The sequence below is a fragment of the Hypanus sabinus genome, chromosome 7 (assembly GCF_030144855.1).
Source record: "Hypanus sabinus isolate sHypSab1 chromosome 7, sHypSab1.hap1, whole genome shotgun sequence".
Lineage (NCBI taxonomy): Eukaryota > Metazoa > Chordata > Chondrichthyes > Myliobatiformes > Dasyatidae > Hypanus > Hypanus sabinus.
In genome coordinates this window covers 87,441,718-87,467,722 of record NC_082712.1, presented here as the reverse complement: position 1 = coordinate 87,467,722, position 26,005 = coordinate 87,441,718, and the positions used below count along the sequence as shown (strand labels likewise).

General features: G+C 45.2%; 1 protein-coding gene across 8 annotated transcripts in view; it reads left to right on the top strand.

Annotated features, from left to right (window-relative positions):
• Window positions 1–26,005, top strand: part of LOC132396945 (GRB10-interacting GYF protein 2-like) — a 152,456-nt gene that overhangs the window by 89,797 nt on the left and 36,654 nt on the right. For 6 of the 8 annotated variants that reach the window (XM_059975085.1, XM_059975087.1, XM_059975086.1 and 3 more), the window contains 7 exons: window positions 1,564–1,671; window positions 10,784–10,884; window positions 11,412–11,500; window positions 13,556–13,690; window positions 16,369–16,512; window positions 19,509–19,715; window positions 21,362–21,448. In XM_059975085.1, coding sequence (XP_059831068.1) covers window positions 1,564–1,671; window positions 10,784–10,884; window positions 11,412–11,500; window positions 13,556–13,690; window positions 16,369–16,512; window positions 19,509–19,715; window positions 21,362–21,448 — 871 coding nt within the window. The remainder of the gene's footprint in view (window positions 1–1,563; window positions 1,672–10,783; window positions 10,885–11,411; window positions 11,501–13,555; window positions 13,691–16,368; window positions 16,513–19,508; window positions 19,716–21,361; window positions 21,449–26,005) is intronic. The other 2 variants (XM_059975089.1, XM_059975088.1) reach the window with 1 other exon arrangement.

Below are 26,005 nucleotides of genomic sequence, written 5' to 3'. Positions count from 1 at the left end.
GCATCTGGTATGTGATGTGCTAGATTCAACCAGGGCCCACATTAGAGTCTGTTTTTTGTCTACTGTCTGCTTCCCCTTATCTGCTTCTACCCAATCACAGGTGATACCCTGTTTACGGAGCACATTAGATTCTTGGTCTCAGGTGAATTTCTGACAGGTCCCTACAAAATAATGTTATTTTCTCAGCAGTGTGCTTTGCGTTATTGTCCTGCTGAAAGACGAACATCCTTCTCAGTTTAAGCTCTCTGGCAGAGGCTAGCAGGTTTTTAATCCATGATCTCTCTAAATTTAGCAGCATTCATCTCCCCATCAATCCTGACAAGATTTTCACTCCCTGCTGTTGAAAAGCATTCCTGTACCATGAAGCTATCTCCATCATATTTTACGCTATGGATAGTGTTACCTGGCTAATGTGCAGTATTAGATTTACACCACACATACCCCTTATAGTTGAGGCCAAAAAGTTCCATATTGGACTCTGATCACAAGACCTTCTTCCATGCACACACTCACACACACACTCTCTCTCTCTCTCTCTCTCTCTCTCTCTCTCTCTCTCACTCACACACACACACACACACACACACACACACACACACACACACACACTCTCACTCACACAGAGTGATACTTTTCATTATGGGCAAGGATATGCGTTTTATTTAGCTGTATGTCTGGTATAAACTTAATACTGCACATCAGCCAGTTAACACTATCCCCATTGTAGTAGCTGTGAGAGGTGAGGTGGTTCATAGAGGGATGAATATTTCTGAACTGCTGACATATCAATTTCTAAATTTTTAGTTTTTCATGCTTTAGTTTCCCCTGTTTTTTTTTTGGGGCTCTTCTGGGGGTGGGGAGGAGCATGTCATTCACAAATAAAAATTCTCAGTTAAATTAATCAAATTACCTGGTTGTAATACTCACTCATTTATGTGAACTAAGGGCTGAGGGTTGAATACTCCTACAAGGAATTGTATATAGTTGGGTATCCATTACCAAGATCAAAATTCATTTATTACTAAATATTTTGTAAGAAACAGGTGGGAAACTCCTGTGTTTGCAATTTAGCTTGTGTCCAACCCAGATTAACAAACTAATTGTCTCAGAGTGGAGTGCTTCTGTGAATGTTTGCATTAGATAAATTTGTTAAAATAACTGATGTTGATAGACCATTGAGTTTTATAAGAAAGGATGGATGATTATTTCACTATTTGGTTCCTTTATTGTTTCATATTCCTTGCATTGGCCTTGTTTGGTGGCCATCTTTATTTGGCTAAAGCCTAGGAATATTTACATGCTGCTTTTGGATGTTTGTCTCATCAACCATCCTCAGCAATTGTAACCTGTTCCCAGTAGCCATGTACCTTGAATTGAGATTAATTGTACTCTTTGGCATTTGGGCTATTTTTTTTAATAGATTAAAGGGAATTTTACTTGTCAACCTAAAGTGATTTACTTGGCTATGTCATTTTGTGTGATCCAGAAATGACACCGAATTTCATGGAGCAGAAGTATAAATGATAATTGAAGACAAAATTCTAATTTCTCTTGTCTCTGTAGTCGGCAACAGCTCTTACAGTGTGCACTGCAGCAGAAGGCAAACATGACACCCCAACAGCAGCAACAACTTGTGCTGTTCCTGCAGCAGATCCAGAACCTCAAATCCAGGTGATGATGTTAATTCCCTTAAACATAAGTACACTCTGAAATAAATACAGTGGAACTACTGTCTTTCAAAAGTTAGTGTTGTCAGCTGATTCCAGTAAAATCAATAGATATGTCAGGAATTTGAATTTAATCCAGAGTTCTTCAACATGTGTTACCCTTAATTCATAAATGCAAGTGGAGTGGTTGTATCTTAAAAATATTGGAAGTGCTGGTCAGCAGGTCACGCAGCATCTCTCAACAATGGAGTCAGTGACCTTTTATCAGAATCCCACCGCTGTCTGTCAGGAGTTTGTATATTCTTCCTGTGACCACATGAGTTTTTTCCAGGTACTCTGGTTTCTGAAAACATAATGGCTTATAGGTTCATTGGTCATTGTAAATTATCCCGTGGTTCGGCTAGAGTTAAAGCGGGTTGCTAGACAATACAGTTCGAAGGGCCAGAAGGACCTATTCCAACCAGTGCCTCAATTAAATATAAACATTTTAAAAAATTGTTTAAGTTATTTCCAGCTCTTTGTTTCTGTTTTCTGTACAATAATGTAGTTTAATTTACCACCTACTTTGTAATGGGCCAGGCATTTTTGACATTGTATTTTATTCTTCCTCCCTCCAGTCCCAATCCCACTGAAGAAGAGGTTGAGGGTATATGACTACATTCTGGCAGAGGCATCAGGTCCTTAAGCAAATGGAAAAATGGGATAAATGAATATTTTCTCCTAATTTTGTGGAAACCGTATTCATGGTGGAAGTTGCATGTACAAAACCATGACCTCCCATTAGGATAATAGTACTCTGTTGTGATTGGAATTGAAGTGTTATTAAAAGAGAGGAAAATGCTCTTAACTAATTAGTAGGTTATGCAACAGAAATAGGGAAGGAAAAATTATCTTTCATGAGTAAGTTTGAAAGATGTTCTGGAAGGTCATCCACCTAAAATTCCTACAAACACAAGAAAATCTGCAGATACTGGAAATCCAAAGAAACATTCACAAAATGCCTGAAGAATTCAGCAGGCCAGGCAGTATCTATGGAAAAGAGTAAACAGTGAACGTTTTGGGCCGAGACCCTTCAGGACTGGAAAGGAAGGGGGAGAAGTCAGTCAAAACGTTGGGCGGGTGGTGTGGGTGGTGCAATTACTGGCCACAATGAGGCCACACTCAGGATGGAGGAACAATACTTTATCTTTCATCTTGGTAGCCTCCAACCATATAGCATGAACAGCTATTTTGCTAACTTCAGGTAATTGCCCCCACTCTCACTTTTCCCCCTCTCACCTTATCTCCTTGCTGCCCATCATCTCCCTCTAGTGCCCCTGCCCCTTCCCTTTCTTCCATGGTCTCCTATCCTCTCCTGTCAGTTTACTCCTCCTCCAGCCCTTTATATCTCTCACTAATCAACTTCCCAGCTCTTTACTTTACCCCTCCCCCCTTTTTCCTACTGCCCTGTACTACTTCCTTCCCTCCCCTCACACCCCCCCCTTACTTTGACTTTGCCTCTTCCTTTCCAGCCCTGATGAAGGGTCTTGACCCGAACTGACTCCATAGCTGCTACCTGGCTTGCTGAATTCCTCCAGCTTTTGTATATGTTACCTAAATTTCTCATTTATTTCTCATTCATAGATTCTGCACAAAACATGCACCATCTGTAGATAGAAATAAAAGTTCCAAGTTGATGACCTTTTTGAAAATCTTTCACAGAATCTTGCCTGTATATGTCTGTGTGTTCAAGGCTACTACTTCTCAGAACTTAGAAACTTAATGGTGATTTAGTCAAAGAAAAATTGAGTTAGAAACTCTCCACTAGATGAGGATGTGGCCTACAATCAATCTAGGGCTTCAGAAATTATGTGAGGAAATATTCTTTCAAAGAAGGTGGTTGGAAATTTGGGACACTTTCAGAACTGGTATTTTATGTTAAGAGGTGTTTGTTGTTTTTGCTGCCTTGTCAACTAAGTACTTCCAACATTTTTAACCAGCTGTTGAGTAATATGGGGAAATGGGTGTGTAGAATTGGATCACAGACCTTGAACTAAGTATCCCACTTCTGTCCATGTATGTCATGTCATGTACAAAAGGAAATGAATGGATAGATACAGAAGTCTATTGACTTTTGGGACAAAAAAAATCAGACTTTGATCATCCTCTGCCTGTGCCATTAGCTGCAATCCCACAAATTTAAAAAGCTTTTTATTTGGATCCTATTGCTGTGTATTTCTTATATCAGGATTCATTCATTGTGTGTTACAGCTATATTTGGATAGGCTTTTGGTCATTGTTAACATACATGATAAATTTTTCCTGAAGTTGAAACCAAGAATGAATGACCTTTTAAATGTTGCTTTGATATACTGCTAAGATCATCCAATAACACTGGACAGCAAATTTTTTCAAAAGTGTTGCTTTCTCAGAAATTTGTGTGATTATGATAGACTGCTTGAAGCTGAACAGAAATATAATTTCAGGTTACTTGCATCACATAGGAATTTGGAGAAACAAGAAATTAACTTTTATTGAATATAATGCATTTTATTTACACAACAGTGATGCTTTGCAAGAGTTCAACTAAGCTAAGAATGTTTTATTGATGATTTTCATTTGTACTCTGTGTCTGAGGCTTCTCACTTAAGTGTCCCAACAATAATCAGCCAGCATTGATGAATTCCAGTTGTCCTGATACAGTTTCTCCATGACTGCAATGTCCTGGTGAAACCTTTAACCGTGCTTGTCACTGATAGCGCCAAGATTTGCAAGAACTAAGTCTAAATGGGAATGTAGAAAATGAATCTTTAGTGACATGTTGCACCTCATGGTTTTGTCTGCTTGAAGCATGTTGTCAACCAGCTGCACGTAGTTTGTTGACAAGGACATTTTTAACAACGTCCTTGAACGACCATACAATTTTCTTCAGTCCCACTAGAAGTTTTTCGAATTGCCTGACATTGATGATCAGTTTTATTTGTGGGCCTGTGGCGACCCATTTCCTGGCACATCCGAACCGGCTCACAATTAGATAGCCTACGGGGGTTTGCGAGCACAGAGCTTTGGAGCCTCTGCGCCACGGGGGGCAGGTTGAGAGAGGCTTAAAAGTGTGGCTGAGGATTTCGAATAAAGTTTTTCCTTCGACTGCAGTTACCGACTCCGTGTCGTAATTTTAGCGCTGCGTGTAGCACACCGCTACAATTGGTGACCCCGACGGTCCAAACAATTTTTGGACCAGAAATGACCGATGCCGCCTCTGTTCATGCGGTTTCGTTGAAACTGCCGGGTTTCTGGACACCGCCCGGACCTATGGTTCCAGCAAGCCGAAGCCCAATTCCACGTTCGCCAGATCACCTCAGAAGACACCCGCTACTACTACATGGTGAGCTCCCTCGACCAGGACACAGCGGCCCAGGTCGCGGAGTTCGTACAGTCGCCCCCGGCAGACGGCAAGTACACGGAATTCAAAGCCCTGCTCCTCAGGAATTTTGGACTCTCACGGCGCGAGCGGGCTGCCCGTTTACTGCACCTGGATGGCTTGGGCGACAGACCTCCATTGGCTTTAATGAACGAGATGTTGTCTCTCGCCGACGGACACACACCCTGCCTCATGTTTGAGCAGGCATTCCTGGAGCAGCTGCCCGAGGACATATGCCTGCTGCTGTCCGACACGGATTTCAGTGACCCCTGGAAGGTGGCAGCCTGGGCGGACTTGCTGTGGAACGCCAAAAAGGTGAGCGGGGCGTCCATCCCACAGATCTCCCAGCCACGCTCCCAGCAGCAAACCAGTCCAGGCCCGGCCGCAGAGCCCGCCAACCCCCGGCCCAATGAACACTGGTGCTTCTACCACCAGCGGTGGGGCGCAGAAGCCCGCCGTTGTCGCCCGCCCTGCAAGTTCCTGGGAAACGCCAGGGCCAGCTGCCGCTGATGGCTACGGCGGCTGGCCATCGGGATAGCCTCCTGTATGTGTGGGATAGAAGGACGGGACGCCGGTTTTTGGTCGATACTGGGGCCGAGATCAGCATTTTACCTCCGACGAGTTACGACACCCGCAGCAGGGCACCGGGTCCCCCCCTGAGGGCCGTGAATGGCAGCACAGTAAGGACCTATGGCACCCGTCAGGTGCAGCTACAGTTCGGCTCCAGCCAGTTCACGTGGGACTTCACACTGGCCGCCGTAGCCCAACTGCTTCTGGGTGCGGATTTTTTGCAAGCTCACAGCCTACTGGTCGACCTGCCCAGGAAGAGACTGGTACACGCCGAGACCTTTCAGACGTTCTCCCTGGGTGCAGCCCAGTTGCCAGCCCCTCACCTCGGCTCTACCACGCTGTCGGACAACGACTTCACCAGGGTCCTGGCGGATTTCCCTTCGGTTCTGGCACCGCAGTTCACAGCGGCCATGCCCGGGCACGGCATACAGCACCACATCCCGACCCAGGGACCACCCCTCCACGCCCGCGCTCGGCGGCTTCCCCCGGACAAGCTCCGACTGGCGAAGGAGGAGTTCCAGAGGATGGAGGAATTGGGGATCATCTGGCGGTCCGACAGCCCATGGGCCTCCCCCCTGCACATGGTGCCCAAAGCGACGGGAGGCTGGAGACCGTGTGGCGACTACCGCAGGCTGAACGAGGCTACCACACCGGACCGCTACCCTGTGCCGCACATTCAGGACTTTGCAGCAAACCTGCACGGCGCACGGATCTTCTCCAAGGTAGACCTGGTCCGAGGGTACCATCAAATCCCGATGCATCCTGACGACGTCCCCAAAACGGCTCTCATCACCCCGTTTGGCCTTTTCGAGTTCCTCCGCATGCCGTTCGGCCTGAAGAATGCCGCACAGACGTTCCAGCGGTTAATGGACGCGGTGGGACGGGACCTGGACTTAGCGTTCATCTATTTGGATGACATCCTCATAGCCAGCAGCAGTCGTCAGGAGCATCTGTCCCACCTCCGTCAACTCTGCGCCCGACTGAGTGAGTACGGTCTTACAATCAACCCCGCCAAATGCCAGTTCGGACTCGATGCCATTGACTTCCTGGGCCACAGGATTACTAAAGACGGGGCAACCCCTCTGCCTGCTAAGGTAGATGCGGTCCGCCACTTTCCCCGACCCACCACGATCAAAGGCCTTCAGGAATTCGTAGGTATGGTCAATTTCTACCGCCGCTTCCTCCCTTCAGCAGCCCGGATCATGAGCCCCCTGTTCGCCCTGATGTCGGGTCCGAGCAAGGACATTACCTGGGACGAGGAGTCCGCCGCCGCTTTCTTTCAAACGAAGGAAGCTTTGGCGAACGCCGCAATGCTAGTACATCCCAGAGTGGACGCACCTACCGCCCTCACAGTGGACGCATCTAACACGGCAGTCGGTGGGGTGCTGGAGCAACTCATCGCAGGTCGCTGGCAACCCCTGGCGTTTTCCAGCAAACACCTGCGGCCACCCGAGCTCAAGTACAGTGCTTTCGACCGGGAACTGTTGGCGCTCTACCTGGCAATCCGGCACTTCAGGTACTTCCTAGAAGGTCGGCCCTTCACCGCGTTCACGGACCACAAACCGCTTAACTTTGCGTTTACGAAAGCGTCCGACCCCTGGTCGTCCCGCCAGCAACGCCACCTGTCCTACATCTCTGAATACACGACGGATGTCCGGCACGTCTCGGGTAAGGACAATGTCGTGGCGGATGTGCTCTCTCGCCCTACCATTCATGCCCTTTCCCAAGGGGTAGACTTTGAGGCACTGGCAGAGGCGCAGTAGGCGGATGAGGAGATTCCGAGTTACAGAACCGCGGTCTCTGGTTTGCAGCTCCAGGACCTCCCCGTGGGCCCGGGTGAGAGGACCCTACTCTGTGACGTCGCCACCGGCCAGCCCCGTCCGGTCGTCCCGACAGCCTGGCGGCGCCGTGTTTTCAACTCCATTCATAACTTGGCGCATCCCTCCATCCGGACAACTGTCCGGATGGTTTCCAGCAGGTTCGTTTGGCACGGACTCCGCAAACAGGTCAGTGAATGGGCCAAAACGTGCATGCACTGCCAGACGGCCAAGGTGCAGCGGCACATCAAAGCCCCACCGCAGCAGTTCCATCCCGCCCACCGGCGTTTCGACCACATTCATGTGGATATAGTGGGTCCTCTGCCAGTGTCGCGCAGAGCGCGGCACCTCCTGACTATCGTGGACCGGTTCACAAGATGGCCAGAGGCAGTCCTGCTCACCGACACCACCTCCGAATCTTGCGCCCGAGCCCTGATCGCCACCTGGATATCTCGCTTTGGTGTACCGGCCCACATTACCTCCGACAGAGGCACCCAGTTCACCTCCAGCCTGTGGTCAGCTATGGCCAGCCTTTTGGGGACTCAGCTGCACCACACAACTGCCTACCACCCACAGTCAAACGGGCTAGTGGAGCGTTTCCACAGTCACCTGAAGTCGGCCCTCATGGCCCGCCTGCGAGGAGCCAACTGGGCGGACGAGCTTCCCTGGGTCCTACTCGGCATCCGCACAGCGCCCAAGGACGACCTGCATGCCTCGTCGGCCGAGTTGGTATACGGCGCGCCCCTGGTCGTCCCCGGGGAGTTCCTACCAGCCCCACGGGGGCAAGAGGAAGATCCCGCAGCAGTCCTGGGCAGACTACGCGAGAAGCTCGGTAACCTGGCCCCCATACCCACTTCACAGCATGGGCGGCACCCGACCTGCGTACCCAAAGACCTACAGAACTGTAAGTTTGTGTTTGTACGAAGGGGCGGGCATCGGCCACCGCTGTAGCGGCCATATGAGGGGCCGTTTATGGTGCTCCGGAACAACAGGTCCACGTTCGTGCTGGACGTTGGGGGGAAGAGGAGGTTTTCACGGTGAACCGCCTCAAACCGGCCCATGTGGACCCGGTGCAACCGGCCGAGTTTCTGGCACCTCAGCGCAGAGGCCGACCTCCCAAGCAGGTTCTGGCCCAGACTGTGGACATTGGGGGGTGTATTGCCGGTTCTGGGGGGGGGGGGGGGTTATGTGGCGACCTATTTCCTGGCACATCTGAACCAGCTCACAATTAGATAGCCTACGGGGGTTTGCGAGCACAGAGCTTTGGAGCCTCTGCGCCACGGGGGGCAGGTTGAGAGAGGCTTAAAAGTGAGGCTGAGGATTTCGAATAAAGTTTTTCCTTCGACTGCAGTTACCGACTCCGTGTCGTAATTTTAGCGCTGCGTGTAGCACACTGCTACAGGCCAATAAAAATACCTTCCATAATTTTGGCATCAGTTACCCTGGGAAACATCGGTCTCAAATACTGAAATCCTTCATGGAAATTTTTGTGCCTGGTGACAGCAGATCCCATCATTGCAGTCTTGAACCCAGTAATTCTGCTTTTGCCTTTGACAAACCCAAGTCTCTGACCAGGTCATTTAACTCAGATTGAGTTATCAGATGAAGCTCACTTGACATAAAGGGTTCAAAATCTGTATCAGTATCTATCTTTTTCCATTCCTGGTTTGTGCATCATGACATCTTTGTCTGACTCCTCTAGACCCCATGTCTCTGGTGACTTTGGTACTGGAAGATTATCAACATGTGGCATGGGACTCATGGATGAAGGGGGATTGGGGTATTCAGTGGATTTCTTGTTTTTAGCAGAGAAACCAGACGCACTGGCCGGACAGAAGAGGCGGTCTGTCATATCACTGGGGCAGTGAATGACATTGACTTCTGAGTACCTTTGAGCCAAGGTCCAAGATCAACAGCGCATACTGCACAACAAATATGAGGTCCATGCTTTGTCTTGGACCCCAATTTTACACCCAAATTGGAGCTCATAGGATTTCTTAATATGAGGAGTCATGCTTCATCTTTGAGATTTAAGCAAATACTCGTCACAAATATAACAAAGTATTGCAGCTGCTGCAACACTGGTGAGACGTCTTACTGTCCCAAATACAGTTACTTTATTATGAGTACATACAATATGCTATGAGCGTAGAGCATGTGCATCACTGTGATCGCAAACTGATATACAAGTAAACGCAATGCACAGAACGGTGTGTGTGATGCTTTTATAGCCTTTCTAAAACCTGTCCTGCCATGCAGCAATCACCCTGCCTAAGACCACCCAGGAATGCCTGGACAGGACAGAAAACTTTTCAGTTTACATTGTGGGCAACATTTTAATTAACTTGAATTATGAGTTTAAATAATAAATATAGGTGATTTCAAAAAAAGGGGTGTAATGGGGAGATTTCATGGTGATTAGCAGCCCAAAATCCATAAGATAACTCCCAAGAGTATTCAGGAAGCAAAATGTTTGTTGTCCAGTGTAATTGGTCTCCTTATTTGAATTTAAAACATTTAATCCATCACATTTATGCTGGTCCATTTTTCCCTGTAACCAGTTCTTCCCATGTTTCCATGAACTCCCCACAGTTACTTCCGCTAACCCTCACTAGGCACAGTTTATATCAACTATTTAACCTATCAGCCTACATGTTGGAGGTAAGCAGGAGTATCCAGGAGAAGCCCATACAGTCACGGAGAAGATGTAAATTTCACGTGGATGGACATCCAGTTCACTGGAAATTTGAGGTCATTGTTCTGCTGGAATGAAGCTAGCAACATCTTGTAGTTTACAAGAATTCCTGACAAAGGGTACAGTTGTAAAGGGGAAGTTAGGAAGTCAAATTGTGAATTGCCAACTGTAGTTTCTGGTAGAAAAGTAATTTCCATTTGGTTAATGCTGTACCAGCAATGAGAGAGGGAATTTACATTAAGCAAATTTTAACATTTTATCTATGTTGTTGTTAGATTTTTGCTGTTGGGCTGTATGTGGGCGAGCCCAATATAATTAATGGGAAGCTTGAATAGCTTCCCAGTAAAGTGGAAGCTCTTAGTCTCCCAAGCAGGTTGCTGATTTGAACTGGCACCTGAGGATGGTGAAATACGATCCCAGATTTCAGTTGATGATAAAAAACCATTTAGTGCTTTCATTCACCATAAAAACCAGTGCAGATTATTTAGCTTTCAGTTTCGGCTTTAGAACTGTTTGCAATAAATGTATTTCTTGTTACTGTTTGGTACCTTTGTATATAGTGACTTCCCTCCCACTCTTCTACAAAAAGTAGAAATCACTGAAGATATTTCCCCCACAACTTTTGTCCCCCCAGGTGTGCAGAACAAAATTTGATTCCTCCTATCAACAGATCTGTGTCAGTTCCCGAAACTGGGTCCCTCTGGGACCTTCCAACCTCTGCTTCACAGCCCTCAGGTGAGGACCCACTTTTAACGCTTAGTGGTTCAGGTAGCAATTGCTCCAGATTGCTGTGGCCTAAACTGAAGAGAAGCAATGTAATAAGTGACATTGTAGACTGGTTTGGATAAGTATATGTATATTGGATACATGTTAACAGGATAATATTCATTGTGCAGTGATGTTCATTCTCTCTTTCTTCTGAAGCTTTCTCTTGCTATCCTTGTGTCTGGCACAGTTTTTATGCATTGACAACTCCTTCATGAAAGGGCTTACTGCATTTGTCTTTTATTTCCATTTTCAATAATCCAAAACAGTTTTTGTGTTACTGTATCTTTTAGAGGTTGCTTCCTAGAGCAATCAGTCACAGCTGCAATGTGATCTATAGGTCCCACTGTGTTCACAACAGTGCCTGTTTCAGGATGCATGCCAGTGATGGTTCAAGAGAAAAGCTTTGGTATTGCATGAGTCACCGTAATAGTTTGTTTAATGTGTGCTCTTCAGCTGATGATTTCCTCTAAAACGTGTGCTTTTTCTGTTTGTAGGCTGTGAAGCAAGTAGTTTGTGGGATTCAGCATCTCAGGGTCCGCTACTGGAACAAATTCAAAAGCTGGAGCGAGAGAAGGCTACAAAAGTAAGACTATTATTTTATTGATAATTTTATGATACTGTTCACCCACTTTCTGTATTGTTTCACAGTAGGAGTTGCATGAATTTCTACTAATGGTAGGTTTGCCCAGTGCGATTCCTGGACTGTCATTTCCCCAGGGATTTACAAGCATTCCTATTTCATGGAAGGCATTACATCGTGTCCTCAAGCTCCTCAGGCTCATGTCCCTATTACTTATGGGTTATTTAATAAATCAGATTTTGTCATCTCAGAAGGTTGAGTGTTCCAGATCTTAATGAGATGTAGTATGAAAACAATACTGCTCCCTTCAGGTATTTCAGTGATTTTAAACCTGTAACCTCTGGTTGTTGAACACTTGAATGAAAAAGCAGCATGGCTAGAGCATGCTGGGTAATGAATAGCTAATGTGTGGTGGCCACTTAGAGCAACTGGTCAACATTGGAACATGGGATCTTGTTGGCTCTGATGGTTAATTGCTACTTTAACAGTTGAACTAAATCAGTATGAATATATTTATCACTTCTACAAAAAAAATTGTCAGTAAAATTTTAATCTTATAAACTTAGATAAAATGAATGTGTAACAGAAATCAAATGCTTCAATTTGAAGTGCAGGTAAGGGAAGGACATCCAAGTACATTGATTATCCAATTTACAAGCTCAAAGGTATCTCTTTTTGCCCCCAGCATCCCCTGCCCCCTTTCTGATATCGTATCTCTAATGACAGGTGAAAGCAATTGGGCCTTTTGGGGTATATTTGGGAATTATGCATTATAGCAAATACTAATCTCCACGGCAATCAGTCTTCACATCTAATTGCAGATTGAGTTCAAAATGCAGCTCAAAATACTGGTGTTCTTGGAGCTCCAGACTGGGTTTAATTAAAGGCAAGAAATATTCATTGACCTGAGACATCTGTATCTGCATGAATTCAGCCCAGAGACAAAGATGATTAACATTCATTTTGGGTGTCTGGCGTGAAGGTCTAGGTGTTTGAAAATTGTAGATACATTCTAACTATGGAATTGTCCTGTTACCTTTTGATCTTTAGCATATAAAAATATCCTGTAATATTGGATCAGGGAGCCTCTTCTTAGAGTGTCGCCAATATGATGCCTAGTCGTGTGCTGAATAAAGACTTCTATATCATCAGCTTCAATGTCTCCCAGTGACCAATCACAAGGCCGAGCAGGTTTCTGCCAGTTCTCAGAACAATTTCGTTAGTTCTATTCCCTCAGCTGTTTCCCTGTAACCTATTTTCTCTCACATGACCATCAACTCTACCCTGGTTCTTCAACCTTCCTCCCATTCTCCAAGGGAAATTTACAATAGACAATTGATCTAGCAGCACATCATTGAATTTGGGCATTTAGGGGAGAGGGGGAAACATGCACAGTCACAGGGAGGACATGTCAACTCCGCTCAGACGGCTCCTGCGGTTAAGATTAAACCTGGGTTGTTGGAGCTGTAAGCAGCTGCATTGCTGAACTGTCATGCATATACTTAAACACTGCATTTTACAGCAGCCTGTTTTCTCTCTCCCTCCCATTCCCTCTAAATTGTGCATCATTCAGTGATTCATCAAAGACTATTGATACTCTGGCTGTACTAGAATTGTGCTCTTGGTCTTTGTTTTGCCAACTTTTAGTTGTGGTGCCATGTTGTGTAAAACAGACCACAGAGAGCAAAACTACCTTGCTTATCCCATTGTTTTTAGGTATGTACAGTTTTCAGAGGTAGAAACATAAACATAAGTGATTCTGGAAATCCAAATCAACACACACAAAATGTCTGTTCAGTCCTGGTAAAGCGTCTCTGCCTGGAACATCATCTATTTATTTCCCTCCATAGATGTTACCCAATTCATTGAGTTCCTCCAACATTTGTGAGAGGTAAAACATGCAAGTTTGATGTCAAATCTGAAAGGTGCTTTAGATCTGGGTGGCCTCCATTGCTTTGTTTTTATATCCTTGAGATGATGCTGGCTGTGGGCTCTGGGAATGGTGTAATAAACTAAGGTGCTCCCCAGGCAGTCTCAGGTAATTTGTTGTTCACTCAGCTGAAGCAGGACCGAAGAGATGTGGAGCTAAGGAACAAAAGGGAAGAGGATGATAGAAAGCGACAGGATGAAATCCGATGGCAAGAGGAAGAACGCAAACGTAGGGATGAAGATGAGCTAACAAGGAGGAAACAGGTAAAATGTCTGCGTAGTTCATCATTGCCTACTCTGACCCCATGTTCTTCACCCAGATTTCTTTTACACCAGTTAAGTGGTTTAGGAATCTTTCCACTTGTTTGATAAAACTTAAGCAATCCAAAGTATTGCATTCTTTGGAGATTTGTATAATAATATATGTGCAGCAGAATAATTACTGGGCTAGTAACGAGAAACCTGAGAATGATCCAGAGGAGCAATTAAAATCCACCATAATTCAGATTCGGTTTATTTGTCATTTAAAAACCACAAATGCAATGCAGTTAAAAAATGAGTCAACGTTCCTCCAGAATAATATCACAAGAGCATATGACAAAACAGACTACACCAGAAAATCGATATGACATTTGGCTATCCCCAATCCAGAGTCTGGAGAGGCTGCTGCGTATTAATATCGCGCTACCGTCTTGGCGCGTTCCCCGGAAAGGAGCTCCAAATCCACCAGACAAAACAAGACCAAAAACTAAAGCTACAAGACCTGCACAAAACCACATAGTTACAACAGTGCAAACAATAGCATAATTGATAAAAAAAAACAGACCATGGGCACAGTAAAAATAGTCCAAAGATGTTAAAAGACTAAGTTCAAAAGAAATCATCACAGAGTTTCCACAAGTCCCCAGGGTCCCGACAGACTCGCCATCCCACGCCGGCGGCAGAAGGGAATACCCCTGCTATGGACTTCACTGGTGCCGCCCAACTCAGCCTTGCAGATGCAGCACACAATGAAAGCTCTGTCGAACCCAGCCTTGCAGACGCACCACACACCGAAAGCGACCTGACCGCAGCGGACTCCGAGTCTGTCGAACCTCTGAGCCGACAGCCATCCCCTCTGGCACAACTTCTCCGAGCACCATCCTCTGCTGAACGTATTAAGATGGCCCCGCCAACGGCCATCGGCAACGAGACCCCGAGGACTGGGGGCCTGTTCTTCCCAGCAGAGTCCTCGACTTCACAGCAGCAGCAGCAACGAAGAAGGTTTTCCTGGACGTTTCCCGATGTTCCTCCATGCTCCCACGTCCGTTTTCAATTGATTATGATTGTGCATGGCACCCCATTTCACAAATAACAGATAATCAGCTCTGGAGTGGCCGCTGCAAGCTGTGTCACACCGCCATCTTGGAAATAAAAAAAATAGTTTGCAAATTTATGTTCAAGTAATTTAATAAATCTGCAAAAGAAATGGTTGGTTAAAAAAACCCACTTATGGTATGCTAATGTCATTCAGGGAGGAAAGCCTGCCATCTCTCCCTGATCTGTCATAAATGAGTCCTGGCCCAGCAATAAAGCCAATGCTTAATTGCCTTCCAATATGGCCCAGTAGTGGGTGATTAATAATGGGCAACAAGTACTGTTCTTAATAGCAATTTCCACATCAAATGAATAAATAAAATAATTTTAAGGCACAGAAATACAGTTTCACTGATTATTGGATTCCTGTAGATGAGTGAGAATGATTAAGTGCAAATTGTATGGAAACTGTTCTCCACTCCGTATGGCAAAATTTTCTTCTCCCATTTGAGAAAAGTTGCTGTACTTTGTCAAAGATTTATTTCCTCTGCTTTTTTGTTTAAACTGATTTTATTTTCTGTACATTCTTCTGTGATCCCCTCTTCTTAGTTCATTAGCTGACAAACTGGTCAGTAGAGTTGCAGTTGGAATATTATGTTGAAATCTTGCAGATTGGAATGCTGTCACCATGTTTCACAATAATTCATGGGCCAAATCCAGAAATAGGGCAGGCAGTTGAATGTATATAATTGATATTAGATTGGACTAGACTACTGAACTTTTTCAAATAGCCTGTTGATATTATTTTGGCCTGTTCCATGAGGACATGCTGCATTTCAGAATTCCTGTGGCATTTTTCCTCCTGGGGGGTGGGGGGGTGGAGGGAGAGAGAGTTAGAACTTGCGACCATGTAAAATGGAATCTAATGGTGATTGGAAATATTATTGAAAGAAAAATATACCCAGGGGATAAAAAGATGCAAGACCTTTTAGTTGGACTTTGGTGTTCTTTCTGTGTGACTGCAGTCTTTGAGCTGATGTCACTCTTGCAACAATGCTCAAGGATTGAAGTCCCAAAATTCTTGGGAGGCAAAATACCACAGGAATTCTGAAATGCAGCATGTTCTCATGGAACAGACCAAAATGATATCAACAGGCTATTTGATAAAGTTGAGCAGTTTGGTCCCAGGATACTGGTAAAAGACTGACAGTAAACTTGCAAATCTGGTTGATGTGTAATTTGGAAAGGAGCTTTCTGGTAGTGCTCCCATTGCATTTGTAGAGACGGTCTGGCAGTGCTCATTGGATGGCTGTACATGGCTTAAGCAGTACTGAAGTGAACTTGTCAAGTTTTCTGTGATGCATCATGTAAGCTACTTTTCCCCACCAAAATATCGAGTCGGTACATCTTATTTAATTTGTGGTCATATTGTTGCTGGATTTATGGCTTAGTTGAGTTATTTCACCGCAGTCTAACCTCACTCCCCAAGTTTCCTTGTGATTCTGTCACTTTATTGATTGGCTTTGTTTGTACCAAGGCTTCACTATACAGCATGTAAATATGCTTGTTGTTTGATTTCTGATCTGAAAGTCAGGTTTCCAGACTGTGTTCTCTAGCTTGAAATAACATGCTCTGTTTTCTTCCAGGAAGAGGTGGTCCGATTTCAAAGGGAGCAGCAAGAGGAAGCTGCCCGGCGCCAAAGAGAGGAAGAGGATCGAAGACAAGAGGAGGCCCTGAGAAGACGCGATGAGGAGGAAAGGCGGCAGATGGAGGACATCCTCCGAAAGCAGGTAACTTAAATCATTCGGATCTGACCATTTGCTCTGTGTGTGGCTCTTAGTTTGTAAAATAATTTATATATTTTCTTTTACAAGGAAGTTGATAACTGTTCTCATTGTATAATAATCCTGAGCAGTTTTTGATGCAATGTTGTGTATCTGTTTCTCTAGAGCACGGGTTTCCAGTTGTTTTATGCTGTGCACCCTACCATTAACCGCGGGGTTCCGTGGACCCCGGGTTGGGAGCCCTTGCTCTGGAGCTTCCCCTATTTTCACACTGTCTCCAACTCCTCTCCAGTTTCCCATCCTCTGCATTTCCAGGCAGTTTATTGAGGTGAATTAATGGTATAATTTGTACCACTATTTCATACTGTTTTTAAGGGTACACAAGCTATAATATCAAATGTACAATTGAATTTTGTAACCCTTGGATCTTTTGCCAATAATATTGGATCTGTGACTCCTGTTGGGTTGACTTACAAGCTGGAAGAAATGGCAGTGGTATAATGATTAAATTACTGAACAAGTAATCTGAAAACTTGGACTAACTTTCCTGTCTGTAAATCATAAAGTAACCTATCATCACTCTTCTCTGTGGCCAAACCAGTTTTGGATTTGATTTGCTAACTTTAAATAATTCAATGGCCCTAACCTTTAGAATCAGTCTCCCACGTGGTTCTAACCTACTGCACTGCCCTGGATACATGTAGCTATCTCCTCAAAGAATTAAATCAAGTTGGTCGAAGAGAATCTGCCTTTGAGAAGGCCAGTTTGGCTGTTTGATATTAGTCCTTGCAAGATGGAAGTGATCAGTTCTCTTTCCAGTATCTTCCTACTACTAATGCTAGGCTAGCAGGTTTCCTCTTCAAAATGTGAGCCACATCTACGATCCTGCAGTCACCTGCTACCTTGCTGTGTCCAGTTAAGATTTTAAAATTTCTGCCAAAGCCCCAATAATCTTGTTCCTTGCATACTGAGACACATCCAATGTAGTCTTGGGGATTTATCCACTTTTAAGCATGCCAAGTCACTGAGAATCTCCTTTATTTATGGAAACCTGCATTAGATTTTCCACTGAATTTTCAATTACTAAGTCTGTTTTCTTTATGAATACTAACTTGGAGATAGGTACTTGGAGTATTCATTTTGGACCTCATTTATACCCCTTGATCCACACACCAATGGCTCTGCTGCCCCTTATGGCCCCTACTCTTTTCTTTGTTATTCTTTAGTGTTTAATATACTTGCAGAAAGCCTTGAGGTTTACCTTAATATAGACTGCTATTGTTTTTTCCTATACCTCCCACAGCCTTTGTAATTTCCTTTTTTTATGTGTAATAAGCCTTCCTCACCCTTACTTCCATTTACCTGTCATAAATCTCCCTTTTTCTCAATGTCCCTTGATGTACCGTGTTCCCTATTCTTGTTATTTATTGTTTACTCTTATAGAAATGTGATGGCCATGAAGTCTTATTATTTCTCATTTAAATACTTCCAACTGCATGCAAGTAGAAGCTCCTAATCTATGTTTGCCAGGTCTTTGCCTATAGTAATAACATTGCCTTTCCCCAATTTAAGACCTTTCATTATTGGTCCATCCTTATCATCATCCATAACTAGTTAAAGTGGTTACTGGCTTCAACATGCTCCCCCCTCCCCCCCTGCAAACACTACCTCCACTTAGCCACCCAAAATTCCCCAAGATAAGACCCAGTAATGCTCATTCAATTGTTCGTGTAGTAAGATCAAAAAGTTTTTCTTTATGTGCCTCAATATTTGTTCCCTCTGAGCTATAACACTATTGTAACCCCAGTTAATATTTGGGAAATTGAACCCCAGCAGTTCAGTAACCTTATTGTTTTTTTATCTCTCTGGTATCTGCCTACACATCTTTTGTTGACTGTTGGGAAGATTGTAATCCACCCACAACAAAGTGACAACACCTGTTTAGTTTCTTGACTTTACCACCATAATATTGATTGCAGAGCCTTCTGATGTGCAGTTGTGTAAGATTTGATTCACTATTCTTTCCCCACCCCCATCCACTTCTCAGCTGAAAATTTCTACCCTGGGATATTGAGTTGCTAGTCCTGCCCATGCTTTAATTATGTATCAGTGTTGGCAACAATATTTTGGGCCCCTGTGTTCACCTACTAGTTATTATAGACATTGCATTAAAATAGATTTGATTGAGAATTTGGAACTAAAACCATTGGTTTTGATTTGAGGCAAATGATGCATTTCACTGTATGTTTCGAAGTACGTGTGACAATTAAAACTAATGTTTAATCTTTAAATGTGTAACTTCCAGCTGAGTGGTTTGACTGGTCTACGTTGTGGATTGGCTAAATTTTTATAGAGAAAAGACTGAAGCTGTAACTAGAGCAAAAAGAAAAAAAGCTAAAGGAACTCAAGGGTTCAGACAACATCTGTCAGCTCTGGGGGTCAGGCACTGTTAAGAACTATTATTTCAGTATAGAGGGAAGATATCTTGGGTTTCTCAATCTTTACCGCATGGGTAGAGATTAGGTTTTTTGTGAAAGTAAGTACCTTCTGTACTCGTACTGCTGTATTGTGTTTTATGCTCATATTCCACATTTTCAGCATGATGTGAGAGATTGGAATAGCTTCCCAAACCTCATTAATTGCTGCGCCTCATCTCAATGATGAATGACTTGGTGCTGTTTCAGTTTCCATCTGCTCCTGAAAAGGGTTGTTGATGTGAGGATGAGAGTTTATTTCACAGAGGGGATTGTTGCTAATTACCCCATACAAGCAGAAATCATAGGGTAAACATTTGCTTCAGGTATTGAACCCCTTTTAGTTCCTCCCAACCTGCTGAAAAATTACAACTTGCAGCAGAAAAACTGCCAGATCAGTCCAGTTGAATTGTGCTATTTTTCATGCTTGTCATAAGCAGTTTCATACCTAAATGCTGTTGACCTGCGCATGTGTGTGTATTCTCCTTGACAACATCCAAACCGCTTACTTCCCTGATGTCGTTGCAGGAGAAGGATCGGCGATGGATGGAGGAAGAGGAGAGCAGGCGCCAGCTGGAGGAAGAGGCCAGGCGCAGGCTTGCTGAGGAGGAGGAGCGGAAGCGCAAAGAGATGGACCTGCAGCTTCAGCGGCAGCAGGAAATGCTGAGGCACAGGCAGCAGCAGCAGCAGGAGACACTGAGGCGCTTGCAGCAGCATCAGTTGGCTCATATAAAGGTACTGTTGATGTGTTTTCATCTAGGTTTTTCTAGAGTAATTCTATAGCTGGTGATTTGCCTTGTCTGATGGATACAGATTTGTTTGCAACATTTAAGAGTATGTATGGGAGGAGATGGTCAGGTATAGGTTGATTGGACTCGCAGTTCAGCACAGACTTGATGGCCTGTTCCTGTGCTGAACTTTCTAAGTTTATTAGATTTTCAATTGAGTTTTAAGTACAGCATCATAGATTCCTGGGCTGGTGTCCAGACTGTTGGTTTGATTCCAGTCTACAACAGCTTGTAGATTTGTTCTGTTATTAAATTAAAAATGCCGCATCAGTAATAACCCACCTGAGTTACTGGCATCTTTACAGGAAGGATGTTTTGGTCTAAGTTGTGCAATATTCCATTTCGGGAGCAATGAAAGAAGAGCAAGCAAATGAAGCCCACATCCCATGAATTAATAAAAAAAAAATTGAATTTGACAAGTCCCACTCTAATGGAAATGTATCTTCATCTTTATGCGTGTTCCTTGGCAGAGGTGCTGTTAAAAATGTATTGCTGAGCCTCCATTTGTGGGTTTGCTTTCAGAGTTGATGTGGCGCTTCTCTGCAGGGCTGTGGATGTTCCAATTAACTTAGAACAAGAGAAAGTCTTGCTGTTCAAAGTCTTTTTTATTATTCTTTCTTCCTCCCAACCTCCCCCACCTCTTCCAGCTGGCTGCCCTCTTTCCTGGTAACTGTCTTTACAGTTCTGAGAATCTTGGTCTTGACTGTTAGAAGTGACTGGTGAAGTTTGCTGGATACCTTCTTTTGAACCTCCTTGTGTTGTTTGACATTAAGGCAACAGCATAGTACCTGAAACTATTAAAAAGCTGAGACAACTGATATGCTGTGCAAAAGCAGGCCCTTTGGTCGGTCAAGTCTGAATTGACCATCAAATCACCCATTTAGATTAATCTCAACATTTTTCTCTCTATTTTATCACCAGCTCCTCCCCAGAGTCTGACTTGAACTTGTTTCCCTAGTACTCTAAGGTTGTAGTTATACTGGCTGTGCCGTTACACCACTGATCTAGACATTGAATCAGACTCCGGTAGTTTGAAATCCCTAGGTTGTCACTGTTTCCTCTTTCTTCTTCTTTTGCACACAGTGTAGGTGTTCTAAGTTGTCCAATTGTTGGGCTCGGTAATGTACCGCCACCTCTCTATTAATACTTATTGCAATAGTGCCCATCAGAAATGCTAATCTGTCCAGTGTATCATTTTGGTGGTCTGCACATTTAAGTGTGAATGGGGGTGATGATATGAAGCAGTAGTAGGGACAATTCTCTGACTAAGCCCCATAGGATAGTGACATATCTAAAACTGCAATCTGTGGTAGATGCTTGGCTGTGGCTGAATGTGGAAGACCTCTTCCTCCTGGTCAAAAATGAGGGAGAATAAGATTGGGGGTATCGCTATTAGTTCATGTTAAATCCAGAAAGGAATTGGGTGAAATTTCTTTGAGAGTTTTTAAAGGCTTAATGACCACGACAGAGGGATATGGTGGGGATAGAAAGGAAAGTAGGAGAAAAAGCTATTAATGCCAGCATAGAATAGTTGAGATGAATGGCTGTGGTTTTTGGAAGTTGCAGAGCACAACTGAATTGTTTTTTCATTAGATCCCTTCTTCCACTACATGGGGGCAGCAATCCAACTCGGTACCACCTCTTCAGAAGTTGGAGGAGGAGCGGCAACGCAGGGAGGAGGTAAGTTCAACTTTGGGTTTTTTTAAACAAGAACAATATTTCCTTGTTGGTATAAGATTGAAGAGTATTAAGAAAATTTACAAGGATATTGCTGGGACTTAAGGACCAGAGTTATAAGGAAAGATTAAATGAGTTAAGACTTTATTCCTTGAAATGGAGAAGATTGAGGGGAGATTTGATAGAGGACTACAAAATTATGAGGGGTATAGATAGGTTAAGTGCAAGCAGGTTCTTCCACTGAGGTTGGTGGGGCTACAGCCAGAGGCATGGGTTAAGGGTGAAAGGTGTATAAGGGGAACATGATGGGTTTACTCGGAGTTGTGAGAGTGTGGATCAAGTTGCCAGTGTAAGTGGTGTACATGAGCTTGATTTCAGCATTTGAAAAATTTGGATAGCTACATGAGCGATAGTGTTATGGAGTGTGGGCAGTTTAAATGGCTTGGTGCGGTCTAGATTGGCTGAATGGCCTGTTTCTATACTGTTCATTTCTAAGACTCTACGGTACCATTCCATCTTGAAAATCTGTCTGTGACACTGCCTCTTATGAACTGAGAATTGTATGGCATCAGTTCCTGTCTGTCCTTAACATATCTGGTCCATCCATTTCATGTTGCAATGTGAATAGTGTGGTCAATTTTACTACCACCCTATTCTGTCCTGGCTTAGATTATGTAAATAACAGTGCAGGATGAATATCCAGAGGAGACTTCAGTGTTGTGCCAAGTGAAATACATTTTGGAGCGCTCTTAACCTTAATAAGGACTGCTGTACCTTCTAATGTATTCCTTGTTTGTAATTGTTTATAAAATCCTGAATTTCAGCCTTCAAGAATGTGGTTTAATTTCTGTTTCTTGGATGTGATGCTCTTGGGGTACTACAGATATTGTGCAGCCTGGCACAATGCTCCTTTGAATTGCTCCATTTTGCTCACCTAGCTCCATCCCTATTCTAAAATATTCTGACTGAGCACCAGTCCTCATGTCCCTGGCCTAAATCACAAGCACAAAAGAAGTCTGGACTCATGAACACTGAATTTCCTGTACTGAACTATGAAACTCTACTGTAGAATTAAAACAAATGGAAGTCGGTCACTTCATCTCTTCCTAATCCACCATTCTCTTAGACTTTGGTTGTTGAAAAGCAATCTCACCCTTCTGTATTTGGTATATTGTGAGAAATCTGGACTGGAAGAAGTCGTGTCATTTCCAGGCCTGACCCACACAGTTCGCTACTCTAGTACAGTGTCATATTCCCATCATCTAATCACACAGCGCAATTCCTGTGATTTAAGCTTGGCATTCCCCCATAGGGTAAGGTTCAGAATCTGCCTTTTCAAATGATCTTGACCAAACTTCTCTAGGCCACAGCCTAACCAAGATATTCCTGCCCTACTGCATGGCAGTAAGTCAGGTTTTACCAAAGCTATGGTGACATCCTAACTTTCTCCTTTTATTGATCACAGCATTTGAGAGTATACTTAAAAATAGGTGATTGACCACGGTTGTTAATCTATAACAAAAATGGTAGAGGCAAACTAAATGAAAATGAAGTATCGACAATAATAGTGTGGAGTATCTGAAAGATAGATTTACAGCAGCACCAAAAATAGCCAGTGTGTCTGTTGTGTGAGAAAGTTTTTTCAAATGAAGCAACGAGTCCATCCAGGCTCCTTGAACATTTGAAGAAAATACACTGTGATATAGCAAACAAGAGCTTGGCTTGTTTTCATTCACTTTATGAAAACTTTTAGAAATGTAAAGCACTTCAAAACAGGTTTGCCAGTATTTCACAACTAAACAGTGATTATTTGCATGCTTCGTACAACATTTCATTGCTCATTGCTAAATCTGGAAACCCCATACAATTGGAGATGAGCTGATTCTGCCAGGAGTAAGAGAGGTTCTGGTCGGGGGAAGTGGCGGACCGCATCTACCTTAGCGGGCAGAGGGGTTGCCCCGTCTTTAGTAATCCCGTGGCCCAGGAAGTCAATGGCATCGAGTCCGAACTGGCATTTGGCGGGGTTGATTGTAAGACCGTACTCACTCAGTCGGGCGCAGAGTTGACGGAGGTGGGACAGATGCTCCTGACGACTGCTGCTGGCTATGAGGATGTCATCCAAATAGATGAACGCGAAGTCCAGGTCCCGTCCCACCGTGTCCATTAACCGCTGGAACGTCTGTGCGGCATTCTTCAGGCCGAACGGCATGCGGAGGAACTCGAAAAGGCCGAAAGGGGTGATGAGTGCCGTTTTGGGGACGTCGTCAGGATGCATCAGGATTTGATGGTACCCTCGGACGAGATCTACCTTGGAGAAGATCCGTGCGCCGTGCTGGTTTGCTGCAAAGTCCTGAATGTGCGGCACAGGGTAGCGGTCCGGTGTGGTAGCCTCGTTCAGCCTGCGGTAGTCGCCGCATGGTCTCCAGCCCCCCGTCGCTTTGGGCACCATGTGCATGGGGGAGGCCCATGGGCTGTCGGACCGCCGGATGATCCCCAATTCCTCCATCCTCTGGAACTCCTCCTTCGCCAGTCGGAGCTTGTCCAGGGGAAGCCGCCGAGCACGGGCGTGGAGGGGTGGTCCCTGGGTCGGGATGTGGTGCTGTACGCCGTGCCTGGGCATGGCCGCTGTGAACTGCGGTGCCAGAACCGATGGGAACTCCGCCAGGACCCTGGTGAAGTCGTTGTCGGACAGCGTGATGGAGCCGAGGTGAGGGGCTGGCAACTGGGCTGCACCCAGGGAGAACGTCTGAAAGGTCTCGGCGTGTACCAGTCTCTTCCTGGGCAGGTCGACCAGTAGGCTGTGAGCCCGCAAAAAATCTGCACCCAGAAGCGGTTGGGCTACGGCGGCCAGTGTGAACTCCCACGTGAACTGGCTGGAACCGAACTGTAGCTGCACCTGACGGGTGCCATAGGTCCTTACGGTGCTGCCGTTCACGGCCCTCAGGGGGGGACCCGGTGCCCTGCTGCGGGTGTCTTAACTCGTCGGAGGTAAAACGCTGATCTCAGCCCCAGTATCGACCAAAAACCGGCGTCCCGACCTTCTATCCCACACATACAGGAGGCTATCCCGATGGCCAGCCGCCGTAGCCATCAGCGGCGGCTGGCCCTGGCGTTTCCCGGGAACTTGCAGGGCGGGCGACAACGGCGGGCTTCTGCGCCCCACCGCTGGTGGTAGAAGCACCAGTGTTCATTGGGCTTGGGGATGGCGGGCTCTGTGGCCGGGCCTGGACTGGTTTGCTGCTGGGAGCGTGGCTGGGTGATCTGTGCGATGGATGCCCCGCTCACTTTTTTGGCGTTCCACAGCAAGTCCGCCCGGGCTGCCACCTTCCGGGGGTCACTGAAATCCGCGTCGGACAGCAGCAGGCGTATGTCCTCGGGCAGCTGCTCCAGGAATGCCTGCTCAAACATGAGGCATGTGTGTCCGTCGGCCAGAGACAACATCTCATTCATTAAAGCAGATGGAGGTCTGTCGCCCAAGCCGTCCAGGTGCAGTAAACGGGCAGCCCGCTCACGCCGTGAGAGTCCGAAAGTCCTGAGGAACAGAGCTTTGAATTCCGTGTACTTGCCGTCTGCCAGGGGCGACTGTACGAACTCCGCGACCTGGGCCGCTGTGTCCTGGTCGAGGGAGCTCACCACGTAGTAGTAGCGGGTGTCTTCTGAGGTGATCTGGCGAACGTGGAATTGGGCTTCGGCTTGCTGGAACCATAGGTCCGGGCGCTGTGTCCAGAAACCCGGCAGTTTCAACGAAACCGCATGAACAGAGGCGGCGTCGGTCATTTCTGGTCCAAAAATCGTTTGGACCGTCGGAGTCACCAATTGTAGCGGTGTGCTACACGCAGCGCTAAAATTACGACACGGAGTCGGTAACTGCAGTCGAAGGAAAAAACTTTATTCGAAAACTTCAGCCTCACTTTTAAGCCTCTGTCAACCGGCCCCCCCATGGCGCAGAGGCTCCAAAGCTCTGTGCTCGCAAACCCCCGTAGGCTATCTAATTGTGAGTCGGTTTGGATACGCCAGGAAATGGGTCGCCACAACCCCATACAATTGGAGATGAGCTGATTCTGCCAGGAGTAAGAGAGGTTCTGAGTACAGTTTTGCATAAGTCATCAGACTAAACAATTAAAGAGATTCTGCTCAACAACAATTGTGTTTAAAGGTGAATAGATGAAATGCTTGAGAATGTGGAAGACACATTGTGCAACATACTTAGGGAACAGAATTTGTTGTGCTCTGCAGTTGGATGTGTCAACTTTGCTAGGCAACAAATCTTTGCTTCTTGGTTATATTTGCTTCATAAAAGATTGAAAGCATGGTTCGAGTTATTTGCCAGGAGACTAGAAACAGATACGAAGGGGGAGTCAATATTGCAGACTGATGTGCACTTTTTCAAAGGACATTTTGCTCATCAACATTCTTGCTTATGCAACATGTGGGGCATCATCAATGACAGGACACCACCGTAAGGTTATTAGTTTTTTGAAAAAAGCTTTACCTAACATATTTACCATTCACTGTGTAATTCACAGGCAGCATCTCTCAGAAACTCTTTGTGATCAATTG